The sequence below is a fragment of the Rhinopithecus bieti genome, unplaced genomic scaffold (assembly GCF_001698545.2).
Source record: "Rhinopithecus bieti isolate Rb0 unplaced genomic scaffold, ASM169854v2 scaffold_58095, whole genome shotgun sequence".
In the NCBI taxonomy this organism is placed as follows: Eukaryota; Metazoa; Chordata; class Mammalia; order Primates; family Cercopithecidae; genus Rhinopithecus; species Rhinopithecus bieti.
In genome coordinates, this window is record NW_016823660.1 from 1,797,747 (window position 1) to 1,821,909 (window position 24,163).

The 24,163-nt window shown below is 36.8% G+C and overlaps 1 protein-coding gene across 6 annotated transcripts in view; it reads left to right on the forward strand.

Annotated features, from left to right (window-relative positions):
* The window catches only part of MPP7 (MAGUK p55 scaffold protein 7), a 264,439-nt gene extending 241,251 nt beyond the window's left edge, over positions 1-23,188 (forward strand). For all 6 annotated transcript variants that reach the window (XM_017861696.1, XM_017861698.1, XM_017861700.1 and 3 more), the window contains 5 exons: positions 6,128-6,208; positions 16,171-16,264; positions 17,313-17,421; positions 19,287-19,430; positions 21,575-23,188. In XM_017861696.1, coding sequence (XP_017717185.1) covers positions 6,128-6,208; positions 16,171-16,264; positions 17,313-17,421; positions 19,287-19,430; positions 21,575-21,754 — 608 coding nt within the window. In that variant the 3' untranslated portion in view covers positions 21,755-23,188. The remainder of the gene's footprint in view (positions 1-6,127; positions 6,209-16,170; positions 16,265-17,312; positions 17,422-19,286; positions 19,431-21,574) is intronic.
* Positions 23,189-24,163: the final 975 nt, after the last annotated feature.

Below are 24,163 nucleotides of genomic sequence, written 5' to 3' on the forward strand. Positions count from 1 at the left end.
TATGTACAAATCAGTAGCAAAAGTGAACAGTACTTGATCAGAACAACACGTCTCTCCAATATCTAATTTAATATTTGACATTAATCCAAATATTAGACATCAATCCAAATAAGAATGGCTTTTATCATTAATGCAGTATGACTGTTATGTGAATATGTAGTGTGTTGAAACTAATTTGGTTAATCTCCACCTACCTGTTTCTCTCTTTTCTTCTCTCACCTATCATGAACATTCATTTTCAGCAGATTGTCTTTTCATGTGTAAGGTACCACCCATCTATATTTAAATTATTAAAACCAATTTGATAGTCATCAGCCTTAAGAAAAATTATACTTAAATTTTATGTTGGAGATTTAGAATATAAAAAATATTTTATGGTTATTCTCTCTCTCTCTCTCTTTTTTTTTTTTTTCCTAGATGGAGTCTTGCTCTGTCGCCCAGGCTGGAGTGCAGTGGTGCAATCTTGGCTCACTGCAACCTCTGCCTCCTGGGTTTGAGCCATTCTCCCGCTGGGATTACAGGCACCCCCCACCATACCTGGCTAATTTTTAAATTTTTGGTAGAGATGGAGTTTCACCATGTTGGCCAGCCTGGTCTGGAACTCCTGACCTCAGGTGATCCGCCCGCTTTGGCCTCCCTGAGTGATAGGCTTACGCCCATCCATATGCTTATTCTTTATGACTGTCATTTAAAATATACTCATATACCACATTTCATAGATTTCAGTAATTATTTTCACAATAGTAATACATATTGCTGTTCAAGTAAATGTTTATTCATTCGCACAGAATGCGCGCACTAACACGTAAATAAGTAAAGAGTTGAAGGTTCAAAACACAATGCCTGAGGGCATGGCCATTAACAGGCTCTTTTTTTTTTTCTTTTTTTTTTTGTCAGTATAAGAACATCATACCTCGTATTTCAAATCATTTTTTCAGTGCTTGTATGGTTTTGGGTGCTCTTCTAGGCACTGATGTTATTGCCTCAAATCTCTTTCTACTCATTTAGCTTTGTTTTATATTTTGTTTGTTTGTTTTTGTTTTGTTTTTTAGAGAGGATCTTGCTGTGTTGCCCAGGCTGGACTCAAACTCCTAGTCTCAAGTGATCTTCCTGTCTCAGCCTCCCAAGTAACTGGGATTACAGGTGCAAACTGCTGCACCTGGCTTGTTTTTTTGTTTTTTTAGTGGTACATGTCTGTATCAGAGTCAAAAAGTAGATTATTTGGGGAACTATGCTGACAGAATGAAAAACTTGTATGCATCAACTATGAATTAATTTTGAAAATATACTGTGCCAGCATTCTAATCAAAATACACTTTTTGTTTTTTATACATAAACATTTGTTACAAATCATAAACACATAAACATATTTGGGGAATAAGAAGAAAATCTGAAACAGAACAGAATGAAAATACCCTACATCTCATAATTACATTACATGAACTGAGGCAATAATGTTAACCAATTTCAAGATCATTTGGGGAAAAGGTGTCATATATGTCTACCTTCTTCCATGTAAATTAAAGCTGAGAATTTGCTATAGTTGTTTTAACCTTTTTAAGATAAACATAAAAGAATCTTTGCATGTAGTTAACAATGACTGTTTTCTTAAATGTACAATCTTAAATAGAAATTTTATTAACATTTTATCGACACTTTAAATGGGCTACATTACTTTGGTTAAAATGAATGAAACTTTTATAAAACCATACAACAAAATTTGCCTACTTTCAATAAGGAGTTACTAATTAAATGCATAAAAAGGAATTTGAAATAGTATTATGCTTTTCTAATTATGTTAATTATCCAATTGACACACATTTTTCCCAAGACCTTCACCCAATACAAATTGATACACACAGCTTTATTCTTCCCTTCCAACATGGTTTTATAAATTCTTGTGAAATATTTTTTAAATGAAGCAGATACTTAGTTACTTACAATTCTGGTTTGGCTATAAACATTCTTCTATTTTCTTTTTAAAGCTAGGAGACACACCAACTTTAGTTCACTGCCTGAATTCCAGGTTAATAAGCTACAAAATCATTTTTAATGTGCCTTTTGGCTTTTACTTACATATACCATCTTTGTGTTTGATTTTCCTCAGTCCTGAATTGAGAATCCTAACAGATGCGCCCAGTGTCTGTGGTCCAGGCCTGTTCTGCACATCATCCTCATTCAGTTTATGTTAGACTTCTCAGAGATTCTGCACAGAGAGCTTTGAGATGACCAGATTTGACGTCTGCCACTTTTTGTAGCCTGCGTCTCTGCCTATTCCAGGAGCATAATTAGTCATCACAAAGTGTGGATTGCATGGACTGGGGATGAGAGAGTCCTTGAAGTTCCAATTCACAACCGTAAACAGACAGCAGAGCAACAGCTACCCGAGTTCATGTTTTACCGGCATATTCTTTTGATAAGATCATCGGTAGAGTGGAAAGAATGCAGACTTTCGAGTTAGACAGACAGGCTTTTGAATACCAGCTAAGCCACATGCCAGATGTGTGACCTTTGGGAAATTACCTCACCTTTCATTGTCTCAGTGTTCTCATCTGTAAAATGAGGATAATGATACCTTTCTTGCAGGGATGTTTTGAGGGTGAGTAACAGTGTATGTGAACCGTGTCACACATGCCTGTCATGTGAAAAGAACTCACTATGTCCTCATCATCCTTATGCCACAGTTTGTTGTCTGTGGTTTAAAGACGGGCTGTTTAGATTCTGTTCTCTTTTGCGCTTTATCATTAGCAAGCTCAGCTGGAAATGAGCTACAGAGCCATGTACTTATATATGCACATGGAAGTGTATTTCACCAATTGTGATAGAAATTTCTTTATTGAAGGGGTAAATGAAACTATCCTATTGCAGAGGCATATGAATAAACCTAACTCGGTTTGCATCCCTAAATTGCTTGGCATGTAAGTAGATTTTGTATTCCAAATACCAACCAGCCAACTAAAAATGTTGTGAACTTAGGCCTAACCCTAGAAGGAGGATACAGGACGGGATGGTGCATCTGAGCTGTGGTCTTTTAAAGTCCAGGGGAGACTCTAGAGCTTCTCCAGTGGGAATGGCAGAATGGATTCAAGGGCCTGACTGCAAAAATGCTGTTTGTAGGACCACTGGACAATTTTGCAGTAAGAATGATTGAAATTATGTCTTTATTTTTAACCTTCTTTGAAGGATACTTCTACCTTTGAAGACAATGACCGCGAATAACGTAATTTAGGGAAAATTTTCCAAATAAAGTCATTTGCCTCTGAATGTTCTTGGCACCCTTCATGGGTGTACACTCCACAAGTGTAGAGTGAAGTGAGCTTGCTTGTAAGGGTTAGATTATAAACTTATAACCTAGGCCCAAAATCAAATATAGTCAAAATTTAAGAATATCACATTAGAGATGGCATATTTTTTCCCACTAATTCAAATATACCTAGTTTTTTTTCCCCTAGAGAGTTAATTTATTATTATTATTATTTTGTAGTTAGGAAAGGTTTTTAAGAATAAGAAAGGAAACACTAGACTCTCACTTGGCAAAGTGTCTCACACTCTAGGAATCACTCCAGAGCTGAGATCTCCTAAGGAAATAGTGAATTTACATCCCTTCCTATAGTTCTGGTTATCTTGAGGGACAAAGCAGGCTAGGACACTTTTTTTGCATTTTTTTTTTTTTTTTTTTTTTGAGACAGAGTCTCACTCTGTCACCTAGGCTAGATCGCAATGGCACGATCTCAGCTCACTGCAACCTCTGCCTCCCGAGTTCAAGCAATTCTCCTGACTCAGCCTCCCGAGTAGCTGGGACTACAGGTGCCCACTGACACACCCAGCTCAGTTTTGTATTTTTAGCAGAGACAGGGTTTCACCATGTTGGCCAGGCTGGTCTCAAACTCCTGACCTCAAGTGATCTGCCTACCTCGGCCTCCCGAAGTGTTGGGATTATAAGTGTGAGCCACCACGCCAGGCCCCATATACTACTCTTGGGTAAACCCAAGTCATTTGTGTTGTTTTCACTTCAATAACCTTGACATGCTATCCTTAGTTGTTTTCCTCTTTCCTTATCATATTCAAGGAAGTCTGATCTGTGGTTTCTATCCAAATACTAGTTCTTATTCCTGGATTTACATGTACCACTGGGCTTTTGTTTTCCTGTTCTTTCTTGTGCAGAATAGCTCCTGATCTTTTAAATCCAAACTTATTTCTTATAAGTAGGTGCAAACCTCTGACTTGGTTAGATTTTCTGCTCTAGTCATGCCAAGCATTTACATATTGAAATACATATTGCTTTATTATAAATTATTTTTTCTCGCTTTCGTATATTATTTTTAGTTAGGGCGATGTATTAATTTGGAAGGGAGAATTATATTGGTAAGTTATGTTAGCAATTAATTCCATTTCAGGATATAAATGGGATATTATGGCATATTTATTGTAAGAGGGAGAATTGAGAGTTGCTGTCTTACAGAACAAGGGAAAGTTGCCAGAGAATTGATACTGGACAGCAGTGTGGAGAAAGGTTGAAGGTGGTAGTGAATGACCACCTGGAGACAGGTGTTTTTATCAAGGGGCAGGGAACTGGAAATGGCATTAGGGCAAGAACAGCACAGTCCCCCACGTCCCCTCTTCGTCTTTGCTCGTCCTTTTCCCTCCATCTGGGATGCCCACCTTACTTCTCTTTACACCTGCATGTTCTCCATTTTGTGGTGTAAAACCTTATTCTTTCAAAGCCACCTGTGACCTCCTCAGGGTGGAAGAAGACATAGGCAAGGCAGTGAACAGTCAAGTACCTGGACGCTGTGCTAGGCACTGTGCACGAGTTCTCAATTCTCGTTCATTCTGCCCAAGAAGGAGAGGGAACACGCACACTTTTAGAATTAAAATGAAATCTAACTACGCCCCTGGCTTTCCCTTCCAGTATCACCAAGGTGAAGGCATAGCAGATGGGAAGAGACGGGACTCTACCTGAGGGCAGTGTGGTCCTGTAGCTTGCGTCACCCACTGAACCACACCATCCATTAATTGTGAGAATGGCAGCATTGTGAGAAGCTTTTAGGTGGAGAGCAATGCTGGAAAGGGGGGGCTTATGCCCATCTAACTTTTGATTTCAGACTCATATTTGAAACTGCTCTTTGTTTTTTGTTTTTCTGGCCCCAGACTCATAATTAACCAGTGACTTTCCTTAAGATCAGAGTCCACTTATCATCTACTGTTGTCCACAGAATCTACTGTATGCCTTGCTCCTTATCGGTGTCCAGTGTATATACATTCATTGAGTAAAGTGTGTAAGGTCTATGCAAGTTTTCAAATGCTTAAGGAAGTCTATAGTGCAGGAAAAGGTCTCAGCACATGTAAATGTGGCTGATTGTTTAGCAGATGTAAAATGCATAACTTTATCCCACATAAAGTCAGGGTGAAAGATTTTGTTTTATTAACACTTAAAAACATTTAAAATTGACATTATCACTGTCTGCATTATGCAATTGAATTTTCTTAGGTGAACATATTTTTTAGGCTCTTGTGGGCAGCTTATTATTTGGTAATACTTAAATATTCTTTTTTGTTTTTTTGAGATGGAGTCTCGCTCTGTCACCCAGGCTGGAGTGCAGTGGTGTGATCTCAGCTCACTGCAAGCTCTGCCTCCTGGGTTCACGCCATTCTCCTGCCTCAACCTCCCGAGTAGCTGGGACTACAGGCGCCCGCCACTATGCTCGGCTAATTTTTTTTTTTTTTTTTTTTTTTTTTTTTTTTTTTTTTAGGAGTGGGGTTTCACCGTATTTGCCCGGATGGTCTTGATCTCCTGACCTCGTAATCTGCCCAACTTGGCCTCCCAAAGTGCTGGGATTACAGGCGTGAGCCACCGCACCCAGCCTGAATACTCTTGAATGTATCTCATTTAAATATAAATCTTTCTATCCTTTTGGAGGAGAAGCTGAGGATTTCAATTGAAAAAGTAAAAAAGCAACAAAAGAAATCTAGCGTTTTCTTAAGTTTGAGTTAACGGGAAATAATCTCTTTACTTAGGATGCAAAGCTGGATCCATGTTTTCAGTCTGTCTTAGAGACTTATGTCAGTTACAGAAATGTTCATGTGGTGTTTTTTCGATAATGGAGTTCTGTTATCTGTTTTTCAGGTCCTGTGGGAGTAGGGCTGAATGAACTGAAACGAAAGCTGCTAATCAGTGACACCCAGCACTATGGCGTGACAGTGCCCCGTGAGTTCTGCGCTATTCGGTGTTCCCACGACTACACTTACAATAATTTACAAGTTTTAAAAAAAATTATTTACAAAAATTTTTTAACTTGTTTTAAAATTTTGTGGGTATATGGTAGGTGTATATATTTATGGGGTACATGAGGTTTTTTTCTTTCTGAGACGGAGTCTCGCTCTGTTGCTAGGCTGGAGTGCAGTGGCGCGATCTCAGCTCACTGCAATCTCTGCCTCTTGGGTTCAAGCGATTCTCCTGCCACAGCCTCCCGAGTAGCTGGGAGTACAGGCACAGGCGACCACACCCAGCTAATTTTTTGTGCTTTAAGTAAAGACAGGGTTTCGCTATGTTGGCTGGGATGGTCTCGATCTCTTGACCTCGTGATCCATCTGCCTTGGCCTCCCAAAGTGCTGGGATTACAGGCGTGAACCACCACGCCCGGCCGAGATGTTTTGATACAGGAATGAAATGCTGAAATAAGCACATCATGGAGAATGCGGTATCCATTCCCTCAAGCATTTATCCTTTAAGTTACAAACAATCCAATTACATTCATTATTTTAAAATATACAATTAAGTTGTATATTTATTGACTATAGTGACCCTGTTGTGCTATCAAATAGTAGATCTTCATTCTTTGTAACTGTTTTCTTTTTGTACTCATTAATAATGATTGCTTAATACTTCCCAAGCACGTATGGTATCAAGCACTGTTCTGAATACTCACTCATCTAGACCTCCCAGCTGCTCCAAGAAATATATAGTGACATTATCCCCATATTACAGAAGAGGAAACCAAGGCAAAGTGGTTAAAGGATTTCCCCTAAATTACACAGATTTTTCGCAGAATATTTGTTAATCACAGCTTCCCTACTCTTAGGTTTTTACGGTGAATTTTAGTACACATATGACATCAAATTATTACTTACAAATTTTCTTCTAAATAAAAGTCTAACAATTCTGTTTCCTAAAATAAGTGCTAATGTTTTCCAGAGGTTTTTACCAGCTTTAAGATTAGAAGAATCAAATCACAGAGAGCTGAAGGAGACTTATTATAATATAAACCTTTCTTAATTACTTTTTATATGCAGTAATTGGCAGATAGTGTTAAATGGGCTTTTCGTGGCTATATAGTTTAAATATGGTAAGCTTCTTTTCAGTACACAGAATTAGATTTATTTTTATAAAAGTAGTTTTCATAGGCATTCTTACAAATAAAATGTGATGCTTGCAGCATTTTGATCTGCAGAATAAAAGCCATTTGACTACTTAATATGTTGATATTAGAAAGCTGTCTAAAAGGCTAAATTGAAATGTTGGCCTTTTCAAGCGGTTTTAGTACTGTTTTAAAAAATTTACTTGTATATTGCCCTTAGCGATGTTCTCTAGTTTTGGAAGAGTTCAACTTTATTTTAAAATTATAGTTTTCTGTGACCTCAAGTTCCTTCTTTTACTACATTTTCCAAATTATTGTTTGTAATCATTTTCAGTCATAAGTTATAAGACTGCTGTTTTTCTACCAACAGAGATGAAAGTTAATGAAAATGTGGAACTAGGCAGTTTCTTTTCTTCCCCCCCCCGCCATAGTTATTCGCCTCTCTTACAAAAGCTGAATTCTGATATATAAGTTGTTAGAAAATTTTACAAAACGATTTTTAAGCTTACAGGTGAGCAATTATAGAAGAGACCTAGAAGATGCAAAAACAGATTACAAAGAAAAAAACAAATTTTAGGCTTCCTACTGTGTATTCATCTCCTTTGTTTGTCTTAATTTTTGTAGCCTTGCCAGTCAAGTGTAAGATGGTTGATATTATCTCTATTTCACAGAGAAGGAGATAGGGATGGAAAGGATATGTTGACTTGGGTTCCATAGATGATGGGTGCACTTGGATTCGAAACCAGGTTTTTTCTGATACCAGTTCTCATGTTCTTCCTCCTATTTATCACCAACAGTCCTTTAAAACTGCGGACTATCTTTGTTGTATTCCACTAAGTAGTCAAAGCTGACTTCTTTTGAAGATGAGAAATATGCATAAGGCAATCTTTCCCTGTGAGAGATGTGATATTATGGAAGGACCTAGGGCGACAAACACACTTTAGCCTCAATTTAACCAGCTGTTTAAATGTTTGCCTCTGAAGTTGTTATAGAAGTTGACAATATTACAGAAAAGTTGTGGGGCTGGGACTCTCCAAAGAAATCCCCAAAGTAGTTACTTTTCACCCTGATTTACTTTTAGACAGATGTTAATGTCAAAAGATCTTCATATAGTAATGTTTCGCAGGCTTGCCTGAGGATAAGAATCTCTTAGAGTTCTACAAGAAGATATGCCCAAGAATCTGTATTTATATAACAGGTGATTCTTGATATCAGACATGTTTGGAAAATACAGCATCAAACCAGGGTGATTTAATTAATTAAAGAAGAATGTATTTTAAGAGTAATTTTAGAATTTCAGATAGTTTTGCTTTCTAAAATACTTTGGGCAGAGTCTTGAATATTGGAGAAAAGTGATTGCTTTGATTATACCACCAGTATTGTTTGATGTTTATTTCTATAATTCTCTTTTTGAAAGCATGTATTACATATCCACCAGAAAAAGTTATGGAGCAAAAGAACTCCTGCACATTGCTGATGGGAATGTAAATCAACACAATCATTTTGGAAAACTAAGTAGCAGTGGCCACCAAAGCTGAGCAAACATATACCCTTGACCCAGCAATCCCAATCCTACTGTACACCCAATGGAAATGCATAAGTACATTCACCAAAAGACACGTACTGAGATATTCTTAGCCATTATTCATAAGTGCTCAGAACTGGAAACTACCCCAATGCTTATCATTTGAATGGATAAGCAGAATGGAGAAGTATAGTACATGAATACAATGTAATACTGTAATGCAATGAGAATGAACAATCTGCAACTGCGTGCAACAGTAAGAATGAATCTCGCAAATGTGTTGAACAAAAGGAGGCAGATACAAGAGAATGAATGAGACAGTATGATTTCATTTTTATAATTGCAATAAAGGCAACATTAATGTGTGCTGTCAGAAATCTCAAGGAGTTGGGTTAGAATGGGAACCCAAGAGGTGATTCTGGGGTGCTAGCAATTTTCTGCTTCTTGTTAGAGTGCTGGCTACATGGGGGTGTTAAACGTGTGAAAAGTAAGGAAGATATATACACTTTAATGTGTATATATGAGTTATTGTATCATACTCAGGCTTTTAAATCTTAAGAAATATTAGTTTATTAACTGTAGTTTGCTGATTTTCTGGTTTTCCTAAAGTGCTATAGTTATGTAAATATTTCAAGAGGAAGCTAAGTGATTTTAAATAGGACATCTCTGTACTATTTTGTAACTACTTGTGAATTTGTAATTACCTTAATTTTAAAATTATTTAAATGGTTGCTAAATCAGGTACTCGAGCTAAAATGGCTGAATGAGCTATATGAAATGTTTAAAATTATCCTTGTAATAATATTAAACATTCAAAGTTGCTTTTCAAGAAAGTGGTGGCTGAAACCCTTGTTTTCTGCCTTTTGCTCCTCTGTGGGAAGTTTCTTACTGATTGATTGATTGTAGAGATGGAGTCTCACTACATTGCCCAGGCTAATCTCAAACTCCTGGCCTCAGGTGATCCTCCTGCCTCATCCTCCCAAAGTGCTGAGATTACAGGTGTGAGCCACCATGCCCAGCCTGTGGGAAATTTCCTCCTTGAAAAGCAACATCAACATTGTTTTAAGGCTATATAGGTCATCATCAATAAATCTGAATGACTATTAATACAACCAGTCAAAAGGATCTCTTGTGCATTAAATTAAAATAAAATAGGTAACAAGAAGTATTACAGTGGACATCAAATACTTGATGAATTCCAAAATCTGTGTAGTCTAGAATTTGGGCATTCTAAGTCAACCACATCTATTAATCACTTTCTGTGGTTCTCAGAAAGATGTGTATTGCAGTTTTTGTATTTTTGTAGGTTTTAAAGCATCCATGTTCTAGACAACTTCTTTGTCCATAGGATACTTCACTTGAATTTTCTTTTTCTTTTTTTAAAAAAGGCGTTATAACTAGGGTACCAGTTAAAATTTTTTTTCCTGTCTCCCCAGGGCAGCTATTTTGGCATATTTTGGGGAAGTGGGAAGAGGACTCCTATTTTGTTTTCTATTTTGCCTTAACTGGTCTACACAGTGGGTACTCAGTGAACTGTGACGAAGTCCTGCCTGCCTTGTGGTTAATAGGCACATCTTTCCCTTGGAATCTCCTTCTCATCAGAATTTCAGATCTCTTATTCAGGATTCCTCATTGTGAATGAGCTCATGAGGTTCCTGTGGAACTCATTACAATTAGGCACTGACATTCTTCATCAGTAAAATAACATCAGACCTAGGTAATTCAGGTTGATTATGATTAGCAAACAATTTGGTTGTAGACACATTACCTTTTAAATGCACGTGGCAATGTCATAAATGTCTTGTTCAATTACCCCTTGATGTGGTTCTAAAAATATTTGAACCCTGCTGTGGGATGCCGTGTGTCAGGGAAGTGATCTTTCAACCATGTGTTGCAGATTTTCAACCAAAGTGTCCTGCCATCATAATTGAATAAAGGCAATCTTTTCTCTGTCCATAAGAAAGAAATCAATGCACAGACAATTCTCAATTTTGATTTTCAACAATACTTTTTACTTAGGCCTACTATTGCTGAAGGAACACTAGCAAATAGCAACAACAACATTGGTTAAGTAACCATAAATGAATATTAAGCCTAAACTCCAAAGTAGGGCATTATACTAATTTTAATATCTCTCACATTCTTGGATATTAATTGTGTTATATACACTCAGTAGGGTATTTTTCTGCTGTAAAACTTTAGTCTTTGTGATAGAATACAGTGTACCAGTTTAGAATACAGTATACCAGTACTTCATGCTGTTCCTGTAAAGAGTGTGACATTTCATTTTAAAGACTAGCACTACCTCTTGGTGCACCACCTGCAGAACAGGTATGAAAAACTGTTTCAAGAGACCTAAGCATTGTATTAAAATATTGTTGCTAACTAAATAAAAGGGAATTAAACTTTGGGATATAATTTAAATTAGTTGGATTTCATAAATTCATTACTTTTTCTATTACGTTACATTTCCCCTACTTCTCAGATTCTTTTTTATAACATCAAGATGTAATTAGAATAAACTGCATATATTTAAAATGTACAATTATATCAGTTTTAGCATCTGCATACACATGTGAAAACATCACCACAGTCAACATAATGAATGTTTCCATCTCAAAAAATTTCCATGTGCCCTTGGTAATCCAGCCTTCCACCCTGTTCCCAGGCAACCACTGATCTGCATTCTGTCACTATAGATTATTTGAAATGATTTCGTATGTTATCTAAATAGGATTATACAGTATGCATCCATTTTGCCAGACTTTTTCCACTCAGCATAATGATTCACCCATGTTGTTTCCTACATCAATAATTCATTCTTTTTCATCCTTTTTTTCATTCTGAATAGCATTTCATTGTATAGAAATACTACAATTTGTCTATCCATGCACCTGTTGATGAATATTTAGGGATTTCTTCCTCTACCCCATTTTGGCTATGATAAATAAAGTTATTACAAGGTTTTTGTACAAGTCTTTTGACAAATATGTTTTTGTTTCTCTTGGCTAACTAAGTAGGAGTGGAATGGTGAGGCCATATGGTTTAATTTTTTGAGAAACTACTAAACTGATTTCCAAAGTGGTTATACCATCTTATAAACCACCAGTAGCATATGTGAGATCCAGGTGCTCCACATCCTTGCCAACACTTGCTATAGTCAGCCTTCTAAATTTTTGCCAGTGTAGTAAGTATGTGGTGGTATCTTGTACTTCAGTTTGCATTGACTAATGACTAGCATGATTTTATGCAGCAGTCCCCAACCTTTTTGGCACCAGGGACCAGTTTCACAGAAGACAGTTTTTCCACAGACAGGGCAGGAGAGGATGGTGTCAGGATGAAACTGTTCCACCTCAGATCATCAGGCATTAGATTCTCATAAGGAGTGCCTAATCTAGGTTTCTTGCACGTGCAGTCCACAACTGGGTTTGTGCTCCTAATGCCACTGCTGATCTGATAGGAGGAGGAGCTCAGATGGTGATGCTCCCTTGCCTGCCTGCTCCTCACCTTCTGTGTGGCCTGGTTCCTTACAGGCCACAGACTGGTGTGGCCTGGGGGTTAGGGACCCTCCATCTTCTTTGGTAAAGTGTGTATTCAAATCTTTTGACTTTTTTTTTTTTTTTTTTGAGACAGAGTCTTGCTCTGTTGCCCAGGCTGAAGTGCAGTGTTGTGATCTTGGGTCACTCCAACCTCCACCTCCTGGGTTCAAGCAATTCTCCCACCTCAGCCTCCCGAGTAGCTGGGATTACAGGTGTGTGCACCACTAAGCCCAGCTAATTTTTATATTTATAGTAGAGATGGGGTTTCACTCTATTGACCAGGCTGGTTTCGAGCTCCTGGCCTCAAGTGATCCACCTGCCTCAGCCTCCCAAAGTGTGAGATTACAGGTGTGAGGCACTGTACCCAGCGCATTTTTAAAAAGTGGACTGTTTGTCTCGTTACTGAGTTTTGAGAGTTCTTTACATACTCTTGGATACATGTTCTTCATCTGATAAATGTGTTACACATAATTTCCTTGCAGTCTGTGGCTGACCTTTTCATTTTTTTTTAATGGTGTCTTTTAAAAGCAAAAGTTTAATTTTGATGAAATCTAATTTATCATTTTTTCTTTTATGTTTTATAATTTTTCTGTTCTATGTAAAAGTTATTTGCTCTCTCAAGGTTGCAAAGACATTCTCCTGTTTTCTTCTGGAAGTTTTACAGTTTTAGGTTTTATATTCAGGTCTTGACCCATTTCAAGTTATTTTCAAGTGTTGTTACTTAGCAGACTTGCCTTGATCCTGATCTCAGGGGAAAACAGCTCCATCTTTTACCATTAATATAACGTTGGCTTTATCAGTTTGAGGACATTCCTGTTACTCCTAGTTTGCTGAGATTGTCGCAAATGGTGTCGAAGTTTTTAAAAGATGCTTTCTCTGCATACGTTGAGATGATTGTTTTGTCTGCCATTATTCTCTTAATGTTGTGAATTCTACTGCTTTTCTAATGTTAAGCCAACCTTTGGTGTGTGTGTGTGTGTGTGTGTGTGTGTGTGTGTGTGTATTTACTAAATTATGGAAATGATTGAATTTAAGTTACTATTTTATTATTTGTTTTCTGTGTGTCTCTTCTGTGTTTTATTGTATTTTTCTTCTTTTTCTGTCTTCTTTTGGATTATTTTAGTGTTTTTTAGTTTCCATTTTAATCTACCTGTTGACTCCCTGGTAGTATCTCCGGATTAGTTTTTTACTGGTTGCTCTAAATATTAAAGTATGCATATCTAACCATTCATGATCTGCTTGCAGTTTAACTTGGTGTCATTTCACATAAAATACAGAAACCTGGAAGTCATTTTCCCCAGCCTAATCTTTTGTTTAGGTGTCTGTCAAATGTATTATTATATTTGCATACATTGAAAACTCCATCAGACAATATTATAACTTTTCTTTAAAAGAGTCATATATGTCTTACTGAACTTAAGAGGAAAAAAGTAGACTTTTACATTTACACAATTATTTGTTCTTTCTTCATTCCTGAATATAGAAGTTTCCTTCATATCATTTCTCTTCAGCCTAAAAAAATTCCTTGAATATTTCTTTTAGAACAGTCGGCTGTGAATTCTATTAGTTTCTTTGCCTTTATTCTTGAAACACATTTTGATTAAGTCTTTTCCTTCAGTGCTTTAAAGATATTATTTTATTGATTTCTTATTTTTATGATTTATAATAAGAAATCTGTGACAGTTTAAATCATTATTCACTTATGTGTTCTGTGTTTTTTCCTAGCTGCTTTGAGATTTTTAAATTTATCTTTGGCTTTTAATAGTTTGATTATCATGTGTGTGGGCATAACTTTTCCCTTCTGAGTGTATCCTGTTTGGGGTTTGCTGAGCTGCTGAAATTGGTAAGTTTATGTATTTCACCAAATTATAGAAGTTTGGGGCCTTTATTTTTTCAAACATATTTTTCTGCCCCAGTTTCTTCTTTCCTATCCTTCTAGTACTCCTGTGACATATATGTTTTCTCCTAGGTCCCTGGAGTTCTATCTATATATTTTTAATCTTGTTGTTGTTGTTTAGATTATATAATTTTATTGCTCTGTCTGCAAGTTCACTGGCTTTTTTTCTGTCATTCTATTATTGGGCCCATCTAGTGATTTGTTTCTATTGGATATTTTTATTTTTCAGTTCTACAATTTCTATTTGTTTTTTCATTATAGTTTCTGTTCCTCTGCTAAGAATTTATATTTTTGTTCAGTTCAAGTATATTTTCCCTTACCTTTTCAAGCATAGTTATGGTACCTGCTTGAAAGACTTTGTCTAATCTAACTTCCAGGTCATTTAGGGTTGCCATCTGTTATCTTTCCCCTTGAAAATTGGTCGTTTCTTGTTTTTTGGTTCTTTCATGTTGAATAATTTCAGATTGCATTTTGGACATTGTGAATATGATGTTGTATTAACACTAGGTCTTGTTACAATATTCTGCAGAGTGTTGATGTTTTTATTTTAGCTTCCAGCTTCTTTTATCTCACTTACCTTTTTTATTGATTTGGGTCTGTTAGGGTGCAAGGATTAGTCTAAGACTTGTGTGCCTTGTTCAGATCTCAGCTCAGTTCTTTATGCCTTTTCTTCATTGGCTTAGATATGTTTTGTGCTACTGTTATTCAGGGGTTAGGCTGAGACCTGTACATCCCACTCTCAGTTCACTTCATGAGGCCTTTGCCATGCTAGTTTGAGTTTGAACTGCATGTATATAGCACAGAGGGGATTCTTAGAGTGTTGTTGACTCATACACAGAATTAAAGTATTTTCTTCTCTGGCTTTCTTGTCTCCTGGATTTCCTCCACACTTTTCAACCCACAGGGACTTTTTCTCCCCCCATCCCGCGCCCCCCAGTTCTTTGCACCAAAACGTTAGAGCTTCTATTGACATTTAGCTGCAGATTCTACCATGCTGCTCCTTGAAGGGTTCCCACCCTTGGGGCAAAGCTAAGAGGAAAATAAAGTTAAACTCTCCCCATGCAGTTTGACTCCCCTCTACAGTCTACCTGCTTTACTTATTTTCAAAGTGTTTAGGTCGTTTCTTAGCATCCATAGTTTTTAGTTGGGATCTGCAGGAAGGATGGCCTGTAGTGGGTTTACATTTGCCACGTCAGCACTGGAGTGCCTTGGGCTTTGTTCTTGTTGTCGTTTTAATGAATCCTATATTTTCTGCTCTATTTTAGCTCATTAATAAATAATTAGGCAAGATTACTGAAAGGTTAGAAGTTCAATAGTATTCTAAGATGATGCTATGTATCACTTTGCAAAGGAGGAATGAGTAGCACACAGAAGTATTTGGCTTCACTTGACTGGTAAAACAAAACTTTGATGGCCTACCCACTATGTTCCATGAGAGGAAGAGAGTCAAACAGTTTCAGAGTTTACCTAACAACTTAGTGGTTAATAGATTTGCTTTAATGAATAAAGATCAATAAAGATAATAAGCATATTATTTGCAAAAAAAGGTTTTTTTCCTCAAGAGTTTAAATACCACTCTTATATCAGGTTACAGAGCCTTCAAAATAGCGAATAATAGCAGAGACATACAATGCAATTAACTTTTTAATCCATCTTCAAATCAATATAATTTTAATAACAGTGGAAAATCTGGATTTATAACAGCTTACCATATTTTATGAGCTAATTTGCTTTTAAATACATTTTAACTCCTGTTGAAAAAACTAATTAAATACATTTGATTTCTTTTTTAGTATTTTCCTTAAGGTGGCTGATATGGGCTTTTCTCAACTCCTTTTCATTAAATCATAGATACTACCAGAGCAAGAAGAAGCCAGGAGAGTGATGGTGTTGAATACATTTTCATTTCCAAGCATTTGTTTGAGACAGATGTACAAAATAACAAGTATGTGGATACTTTTGAGAATTTTCATGTGACTGTTTTTTATAAGCACATGCCTGTCCAGTTTTAGACAACTGAGAGTTCTCCATTTTAAGTGTATTTTAATTATCATAATAATATTTGAAACAGATGAAAAGGCAATCATTTGGTTGGTAATTATTGTTAATCTTCACCTCTAATTTTTTAGTAACCTGGATTTGCTTCATTTCTATAAAATGTGTAGACACTGTTTTGCAGAATGAGGGAAGGTTGTAAGTGTCTTATTCTGACCTCCTTCTGGCCCACTAATTGAATCTTAACATATAATTTGGATTGAATTTTACTTCAAAAACTAATGAACAACTGGGTAGTATATCACTAGCTCCAGCGTCTGCTTCACACACCTGCATCTCATTCTCTCATTGGCTCTTCAAAAAATTGAGATGATGATAATAAACTTGCTGGTACCATCTCCTCTAGCTAGCTCCAAGCCCACCCCCGTGCCCCCTGCCCAGGTTTTCCATCTGCTGAGGCACGCATATTTTAGGGCATCAGAAGCAATATGTGTTTTAATGCAGGATTATGGGATTTTATTGAAACATCGAAATGCTTTTTTCGCGTTTGGAGCAGTGATTGTGTTTTTATAGCACATGATCGGCTGCCCTGGCTCCATTAGCCACCACCCAGTGCCTCTAGTTCTGAAGCGGGGCTGGGTTACTCTGTAGCGTGCAATGAAATTCCAGTAGTTTCTATTGTTTGGCTTATTCACCATTTTATTGCATTGCATTAGTTCTGAAAAAAAAGGGGGTGATGGAAAACATTAGAGCCCTACTAGACTAAAGTACTTTTTTTCTGTTTAAGTGTAATTTAAGCAAGTGTTACTGATTTGAAAATGTAAAATAAAAGATTTTTTAAAAACTGACATTTTGAAATACTTGGCTCTGTTTATATTATTAAACACAGTTTAAAAAATTACATTTTCACCAGAAATGTCTTTTACCTATGAATTTAACTTGCCACCTATAATTTTTTTAAATTCACAAGTGATTCTGATGCATCTAATTTTTTACAGGTTTATTGAATATGGAGAATATAAAAACAACTATTATGGCACAAGCATAGACTCAGTTCGGTCTGTCCTTGCTAAAAACAAAGTTTGTTTGTTGGATGTTCAGCCTCATGTAAGTAAACAATGAACTATTCAATACCCTCCTGACCCATGTCATCTACAGCACCTCATGTGAGTATTTCAATATGAAATAAATAAAAAGTCAACCCACTTTTGGCTATATGTGACTTTTCTGAGATGGCGAAAGCATTTAAATATAATTTGAGACATGTTTGGTGGAAAAAAAGAAAAGCCCATAGTATTATTAGAAAGAGAAGTGGAGGAAGCTCCAAGACCTGTGTTTGTAACTCTTATTTATATTCAGTTATTGTCAAGTAAAGCAACTCTTAGATATTTCTATATATTCTGTATTTTTTAAATAATACATCACATTGTTACATGCATAATGCATTCTTATGTGCTATGTATTAGTATCAGTGTCTATAATTTTTAACAATGGACATTTTGGTTCCAAGTCTTTGACTTGAGTTCTGTATATATCCTAGCAAATAACCCTCCACTAGAACTGAAGGGCATTTTGCAGAAAATGTACTGAATGAAAGCCCCATTGTGTTGCTGTATCTGCATCTGTCATCCTGGAAACTCCGTTGTGAACATTCTGAACTGAGAATTTCAGTGGATGAAGCCATTCAATTCCCTATCAAACCATACATCTTCTAGTAGATCCCCAGTCCACAGCATTTTCCTCATCCCCCAGGGACCATGGTTTCTCCTCCCACTGATAGCTGTACTCTGGGGTGCAAAACCTCCCAATGCTAGAATGACCTGCAGAAGCCCTTTGCACCTCTAAAGGAGGATGAATCTGGAGTAAAAGGGTTTCAAGAATCAGGAAGGCTGCCTTCTGACTTGGGCACTGTGTCAGTCCCTTATTGCACTGCTATGAAGAAATACCTGAGACTGGGTAATTTATTAAAAAAAATAAAATAAAAGGTTTAATTGGCTCATGGCTCTGCAGACTGTACAGGAAGCATGATGCTGGTATCTGCTCAGCTCTGGGGAGGCCTCAGGAAACTTACGGAAGTTTCTGGCGGAAGGCAAAGGAGGGGTGAGCACTTCACATGGCCAGAGCAGGAGGAAGAGAGAGAGAGAGGAGCAAAGTGCCACACACTTTTAAACAACCAGGTCTCACAGGAACTGACTATTGTGATGACAGCACCAAGGGGGATGGTGTTAAACCCCAGGAAACTGCCCCTATGATTCAGTCACCTCCCACCAGGCTGCACCGCCAGCAGTGAGGATTACATTACAACATGAGATTTGGGTGTGGACACAGATCCAAACCATATCAGGCACAACAGTGAGTGGGACAGTCCTGCTTCTGCAGAGCCTCTCTGCTGGTGTCCCGGGTCCAGTTGCTCTCAGACTCCCACAGTGTAGTATCAGCTCATGAAGAATAACTTTCAACTCTCACCCTTGATTATAGATGGGTCCCCAGAAGTATAGAGTATAGAACATCAACGATTTGATGAAGGAATGTGGACAGGCATCATGGAGAGCAGGAGGCTGCCCTTGTAGGGCACTCTGAAGGATAGGGCGAAAGAGGAGAACTCCTGCCTGAAATCAGGAAGGGGCTTAAAAGGGATGGTTGGAAGACATTAATGGACAGAGGGTTATTTAACTCATCACACCTTCGGGGTATTTGATCTAAAACCAGTTTTGTGATATTTTAGTCACTTCTGTTCAATGTTAATTATGATGTATTTCAGAACATTTTAAATGCCAAGTTACATTCCCCAGCTTCTTTTCAGAAGTGTTTGTTACATTTAATTGTCAACAGTTAATTGAATAATAGTATATTGAAAGGAATACTGACCTTAATTAAAGAATAATTTTGAGGAATTTTCTCCTTAGAAAGAAAATTCAGTAATTCATGATGCTATGGAGAAATGTGAGAAAACTTTCTTTTCTTCCTTGTAGACAGTGAAGCATTTAAGGACACTAGAATTTAAGCCCTATGTGATATTTATAAAGCCTCCATCAATAGAGCGTTTGAGAGAAACAAGAAAAAATGCAAAGATTATTTCAAGCAGAGATGACCAAGGTGCTGCAAAGCCCTTCACAGTAAGTATAGTGATGCTTGGGGCCAGGTGTGGTGGCTCACACCTGTAATCCCAGCACTTTGGGAGGCTGAAGCAGGAGGATCACTTGAGTCCAGGAGTTCAAGACCAACCTGGCCAACATGGTGAAACCCCGTCTCTACAAAAAATATGAAAATTAGCCAGGCATGATGGTTGCACACCTGTAGTCCCAGCTACTTGGGAGGCAGAGGTGGGAAGATCACAAGAACCTTAGGAGACTGAGAGTGCAGTCAGCTGAGATCACACCACTGCACTACAGCCTCAGGGACAGTGAGACCCTGTCTCAACAACAACCACAAAAAGCTTGGAGATAAGATGTAAGCAGTAGATACAATGTAAGGTACAGTTGTATATATGAAAACATATATACAGCTGCACGTACTCGGGAAGAGTATAATAGATTAAAAAAATCAGTGAAAGAATTGTATTTAGGTATGTACCTTTTGAACAGTTACACTTTTTGTGCTTCGGTGAATGGATCTTCATATTCTTTTGACTCAAAACTATTTTGTATGCTGTTATGCATACATTTCATACTATTGTAGTCTGAACATTTGTATAACATCTAGACCAATTAATTTTCAGAGCAGCCTTATTTTAAAGCTAAAATACCATGAGTTACTGTTACTCATTAAGAGTCCAAAGGAAAAATTTAATAATTTGCCTTGCTTCTCTCTTTGTCAATAATTATATTTAGCACAGCAAAAGAAATCACTGTTTTGGGGATAGGATAAGTAGACCAATATTACTCAGCAATAATTTTTGTATTTTCTATGAGTGTTATTGGAAATGATGATTGTGGTATATTCATGACTATAATGGCTTCTGGCAAGACCTTTTATTGTTTTTGTTCTTAATCTTAATATATTCTACCTTTGGACCAAAATCAAAAGCAAATAAATTAAATGTCAAGAGCTTATTTTTTTCTTCCCCCTCTTAATTAGCTCATCATTAACTTTAGTCTATATTAATTTTTGAACTGTTCATTGTAGTTACACAATACAGATCACATTTCTGATTGCCAGTGTGTTTGATAAATACCTTTTTTTACATGCCAACAGTACATATCCGTTCTGAGTAGGTACTGTCATACGTTGTTAGTTACTCAGGCTCTTGATCAACACTAAAATTAAATTTTCTGTCATCGTGAAATCTTATGTGACAATGAAATGCAGACTCAAATTATTTCAGCATGTTGCAACATAAAGATTTATTGTACTATTTAGACATTTTAAAGGTTTCTCAATGAAGATAAGAAAGGATAACATATTCTTAGGATTTGGCTCTCTTACATTTATGTTATATAGCCAACTAAAATACTTCCTGGCTTTAAAAATGTGAGACACGAAGGCTCTTGAAACACTTTTAATGAGACATCGAAAGAACATGGTAATCAGCTGGGTGCGGTGGCTCACGCCTGTGATCCCAGCGCTTTGGGAGGCCGAGGCAGGTGGATCACTTGAGGTTAGGAGTTCCAGACCAGCCTGCGCAACATGGAGAAACTCCATCTCTACTGAAAATATAAAAATTAGCCAGGCATGGCGGTGCACTCCTGTAATTCCAGCTACTCAGGAGACTGAGGCAGGAGAATTGCTTGGACCTGGGAGGCAGAGGTTGTGGTGAGCCGGGATTGCACCACTGCACCCCAACCTGGGCGACAGAGTGAGACTCTGTCTCAAAACAAAAAACAAAAACATGATAATCATCCTTTTACAAATTTGTCCAACTCTGAAAAAGGAGTTTATATTATAAATTCCTTCCTATGAATAAGCATAAATAATGCAGCCAAAACATCAGAGTAAACAATTCTTTCCTCCCCTAGCTATTTTAATACTGACATTTCCACATAATGATGACTTACTGACTCATTATCCTGCAATTCAGTTAAGGCAGGAGTTTTGACTCTTGCCAGAGTAGTTTTTTGTTACAAGCAAATCATAGAAATAGTATTAGAAATTGTGGCTTCTGAAGCACTTGCGGTTAAAGAGGATGACTTTTATTTCTGGCTGAGGGGAAAGACTGAACACAGAACAGCATTAGGTAAACCAATTGTAGAATGTTTGCATTGATGTGAAGTGAGGTAATGGCCTGGTTAACCAATTATTTTTTTAATACTTCCTTTTGTAGGAAGAAGATTTTCAAGAAATGATTAAATCTGCACAGATAATGGAAAGTCAATATGGTCATCTTTTTGACAAAATTATAATAAATGATGACCTCACCATGGCATTCAATGAGCTCAAAACAACTTTTGACAAATTAGAGACAGAGACCCATTGGGTACCAGTGAGCTGGTTACATTCATAACTAAGAGAAATTTCCATAATCGTCTTTTTTTATAGAGTGCATGATGAAATCAGTTACTGTTTTGGTAGTAGGGTTTTTAAATCTATATCACTGTCATAGATGTACAATCTTGATTCAAGTTGAATGCTGGTTTTGTTTGTACCTTTTTACAGCCTTATTTCAAACACCATGTGTGAGTATAAGATCGGAAATCAAAATGTGCACGGTACTGTATTCTAAGCAAAACCTCCAACTTTCTGGTTGTCTTTAATACAGCTCTATCTCCAAGATGAGGCTGAAATTTTCAGAGAGACCTGGCTAGAGGCTTAGTATGTATTGGAATTCAGCGCTTCTGCTGGTCTCCGGTGTGGCTGCTGCCGTTGAGTTTGAATGTTAGCTGTTGAAGGTATCAATTCAGCAGCCATGAGCAGCTTCAGACAGACAGGTCAGCTTTGCTGTTTCTGGGTGGATCATCACAGATTTAGCCAGGCAGGCAGTAAGGCGTCCTCCTACTATTCAAAAGTATAGACTTTTCTTACATATTCGCGATATGTTCACAGTGTGTGCATTTTAAAATAATTCTTAAAGGAGTAACTGAAATTTTACCTTGAGTGAATGACCTTCATAATATAGCTTGAGGAGTCCTTTTGAGTACCTGTCAGTGACTCAACAAACATTTAATAAGGGAAAGTAGACTTTAAACAGTTATTGTATATGTAACTAAAAGCCTTTCCTTGTGGGATTAATATTAGAATGGTAGTCTTGTGGCAAGAAATGATTACAAAGGATATTTTTATTTGTAAATCCCCAGAAGACAATTTATGAAGTCACCCAAAATGTTATTTTAGCTGGTTTTGGATTTTTCCAATAAATTAGAAGGATTTCTATTCTAAAACATGTAAAACATGTTTTACGTATTACTGATACAATTAAAGATTATTTTTCATCTATGTGCAATAGATCACCCCTCTCTTTAAATTGCTCTGAGATATATTTTAGAAAACTTTTCATGTGATGTTATTTCTTTGTCATCAAAATGATTGTTCACACTGTCCAGACACCATCCTAACCTTGCTCTTGTTAAAGAAGTTTAAGAAAGACTCTCATATTGTAAATATTTAGATAGGGTCTCTCACTTTTCTTTGATACTACTGATTTTCAGCAAGTGAATTATATAGTTCAAAATGCTAGAAATGTCTATACGTTCTATAAGAGAAAGCATATCCTGCCATTCTTGCATGCAGTGAAGCCCTGCCAGTCGAAAATCATTGCATCTGTGACTTCCAAAGAGGAAAAAAAAATGTTATTTTTTGTTGATTTGTAAAGAGAGTTTAAATGTCATGTGAAAAAAATAGAATGTAGTAAAATTTTATATATTTATGAAATATTTGAAAGGCATATTTTTTTAAATATCAAACGGGGCTATTCATAAAATAAATTGATTGTATGTCAAGATGTCCTAATTTAAAAGAGTAGTTTTATAAATCATGGTCAACATTCCATGTAAATATTTGAGCTTTACACAGATAGATCCAAGTGCACGATCTGTGCACTGCACATTTGATAGCATTATTCACTGGTTTTCCTTCAGACTTGTCAAGTTCATATTAGAAACAGAGACAAAAACCACTCCAATGGCCTTGACACATAATCACACCAAAATAGATAATCAGACGAAGTATTATATAACAACATGATCCAGACAGTGAGTTCTAAGTGTATTAAATAAATAGCAGAAATTTTGTTTTTAAAAAATGAAAGAGGGAGGGTTGCCAATCTGAAGTCTTAAGTAGATTGTTTGGGTAGCATATTTCCTTCTTTGAACATTGTCTAAAATTTTCTATAAATCAAGACTTCTTGTACAGAGAATGATGGGAAATATGTAGTAATTCAGGCAATCGCCTGAGTAATTTAGGCAGTCCAAATTCTTTACCCTGAAATACCCACATTTAAAAAAAAAATTGCAGATAATTGCTTCAGTTATTTACTTTGGGGACAGAAATGTAGTGTAAAGTGGGAGAAACTGAGTCCTTTTTTGGTGGTGGTAATAAGATGTTATAAAAATATAACGTTTTAAAAAAGAAAGGTCCAGACCTTTGTTTATTTAAGGGCAGAGCTAGAACAATATTTTTTAAATAATGGGGATAAAAGGGGCCCTTTGGCAATTTTAGAAATCAGGTAGTATATATATATATACTACCTGAAACGTAGTATATATATATATAAACTACCTGAAAAAAAATATATATATATATATTTTTTTTTTGAGACAGGGTCTTGCTATGTTGCTCAGGCTGGTCTTGAACTCCTGGGCTCAAGCAGTCCTCCTGCCTTGGCCTCCCAAAGTGCTGGGATTACAGGTGTGATCCACCGTGCCCAGCCTGTAGACATAGTCTTAAAAATGGTGTTTACATGGCCATCTTGATGCTT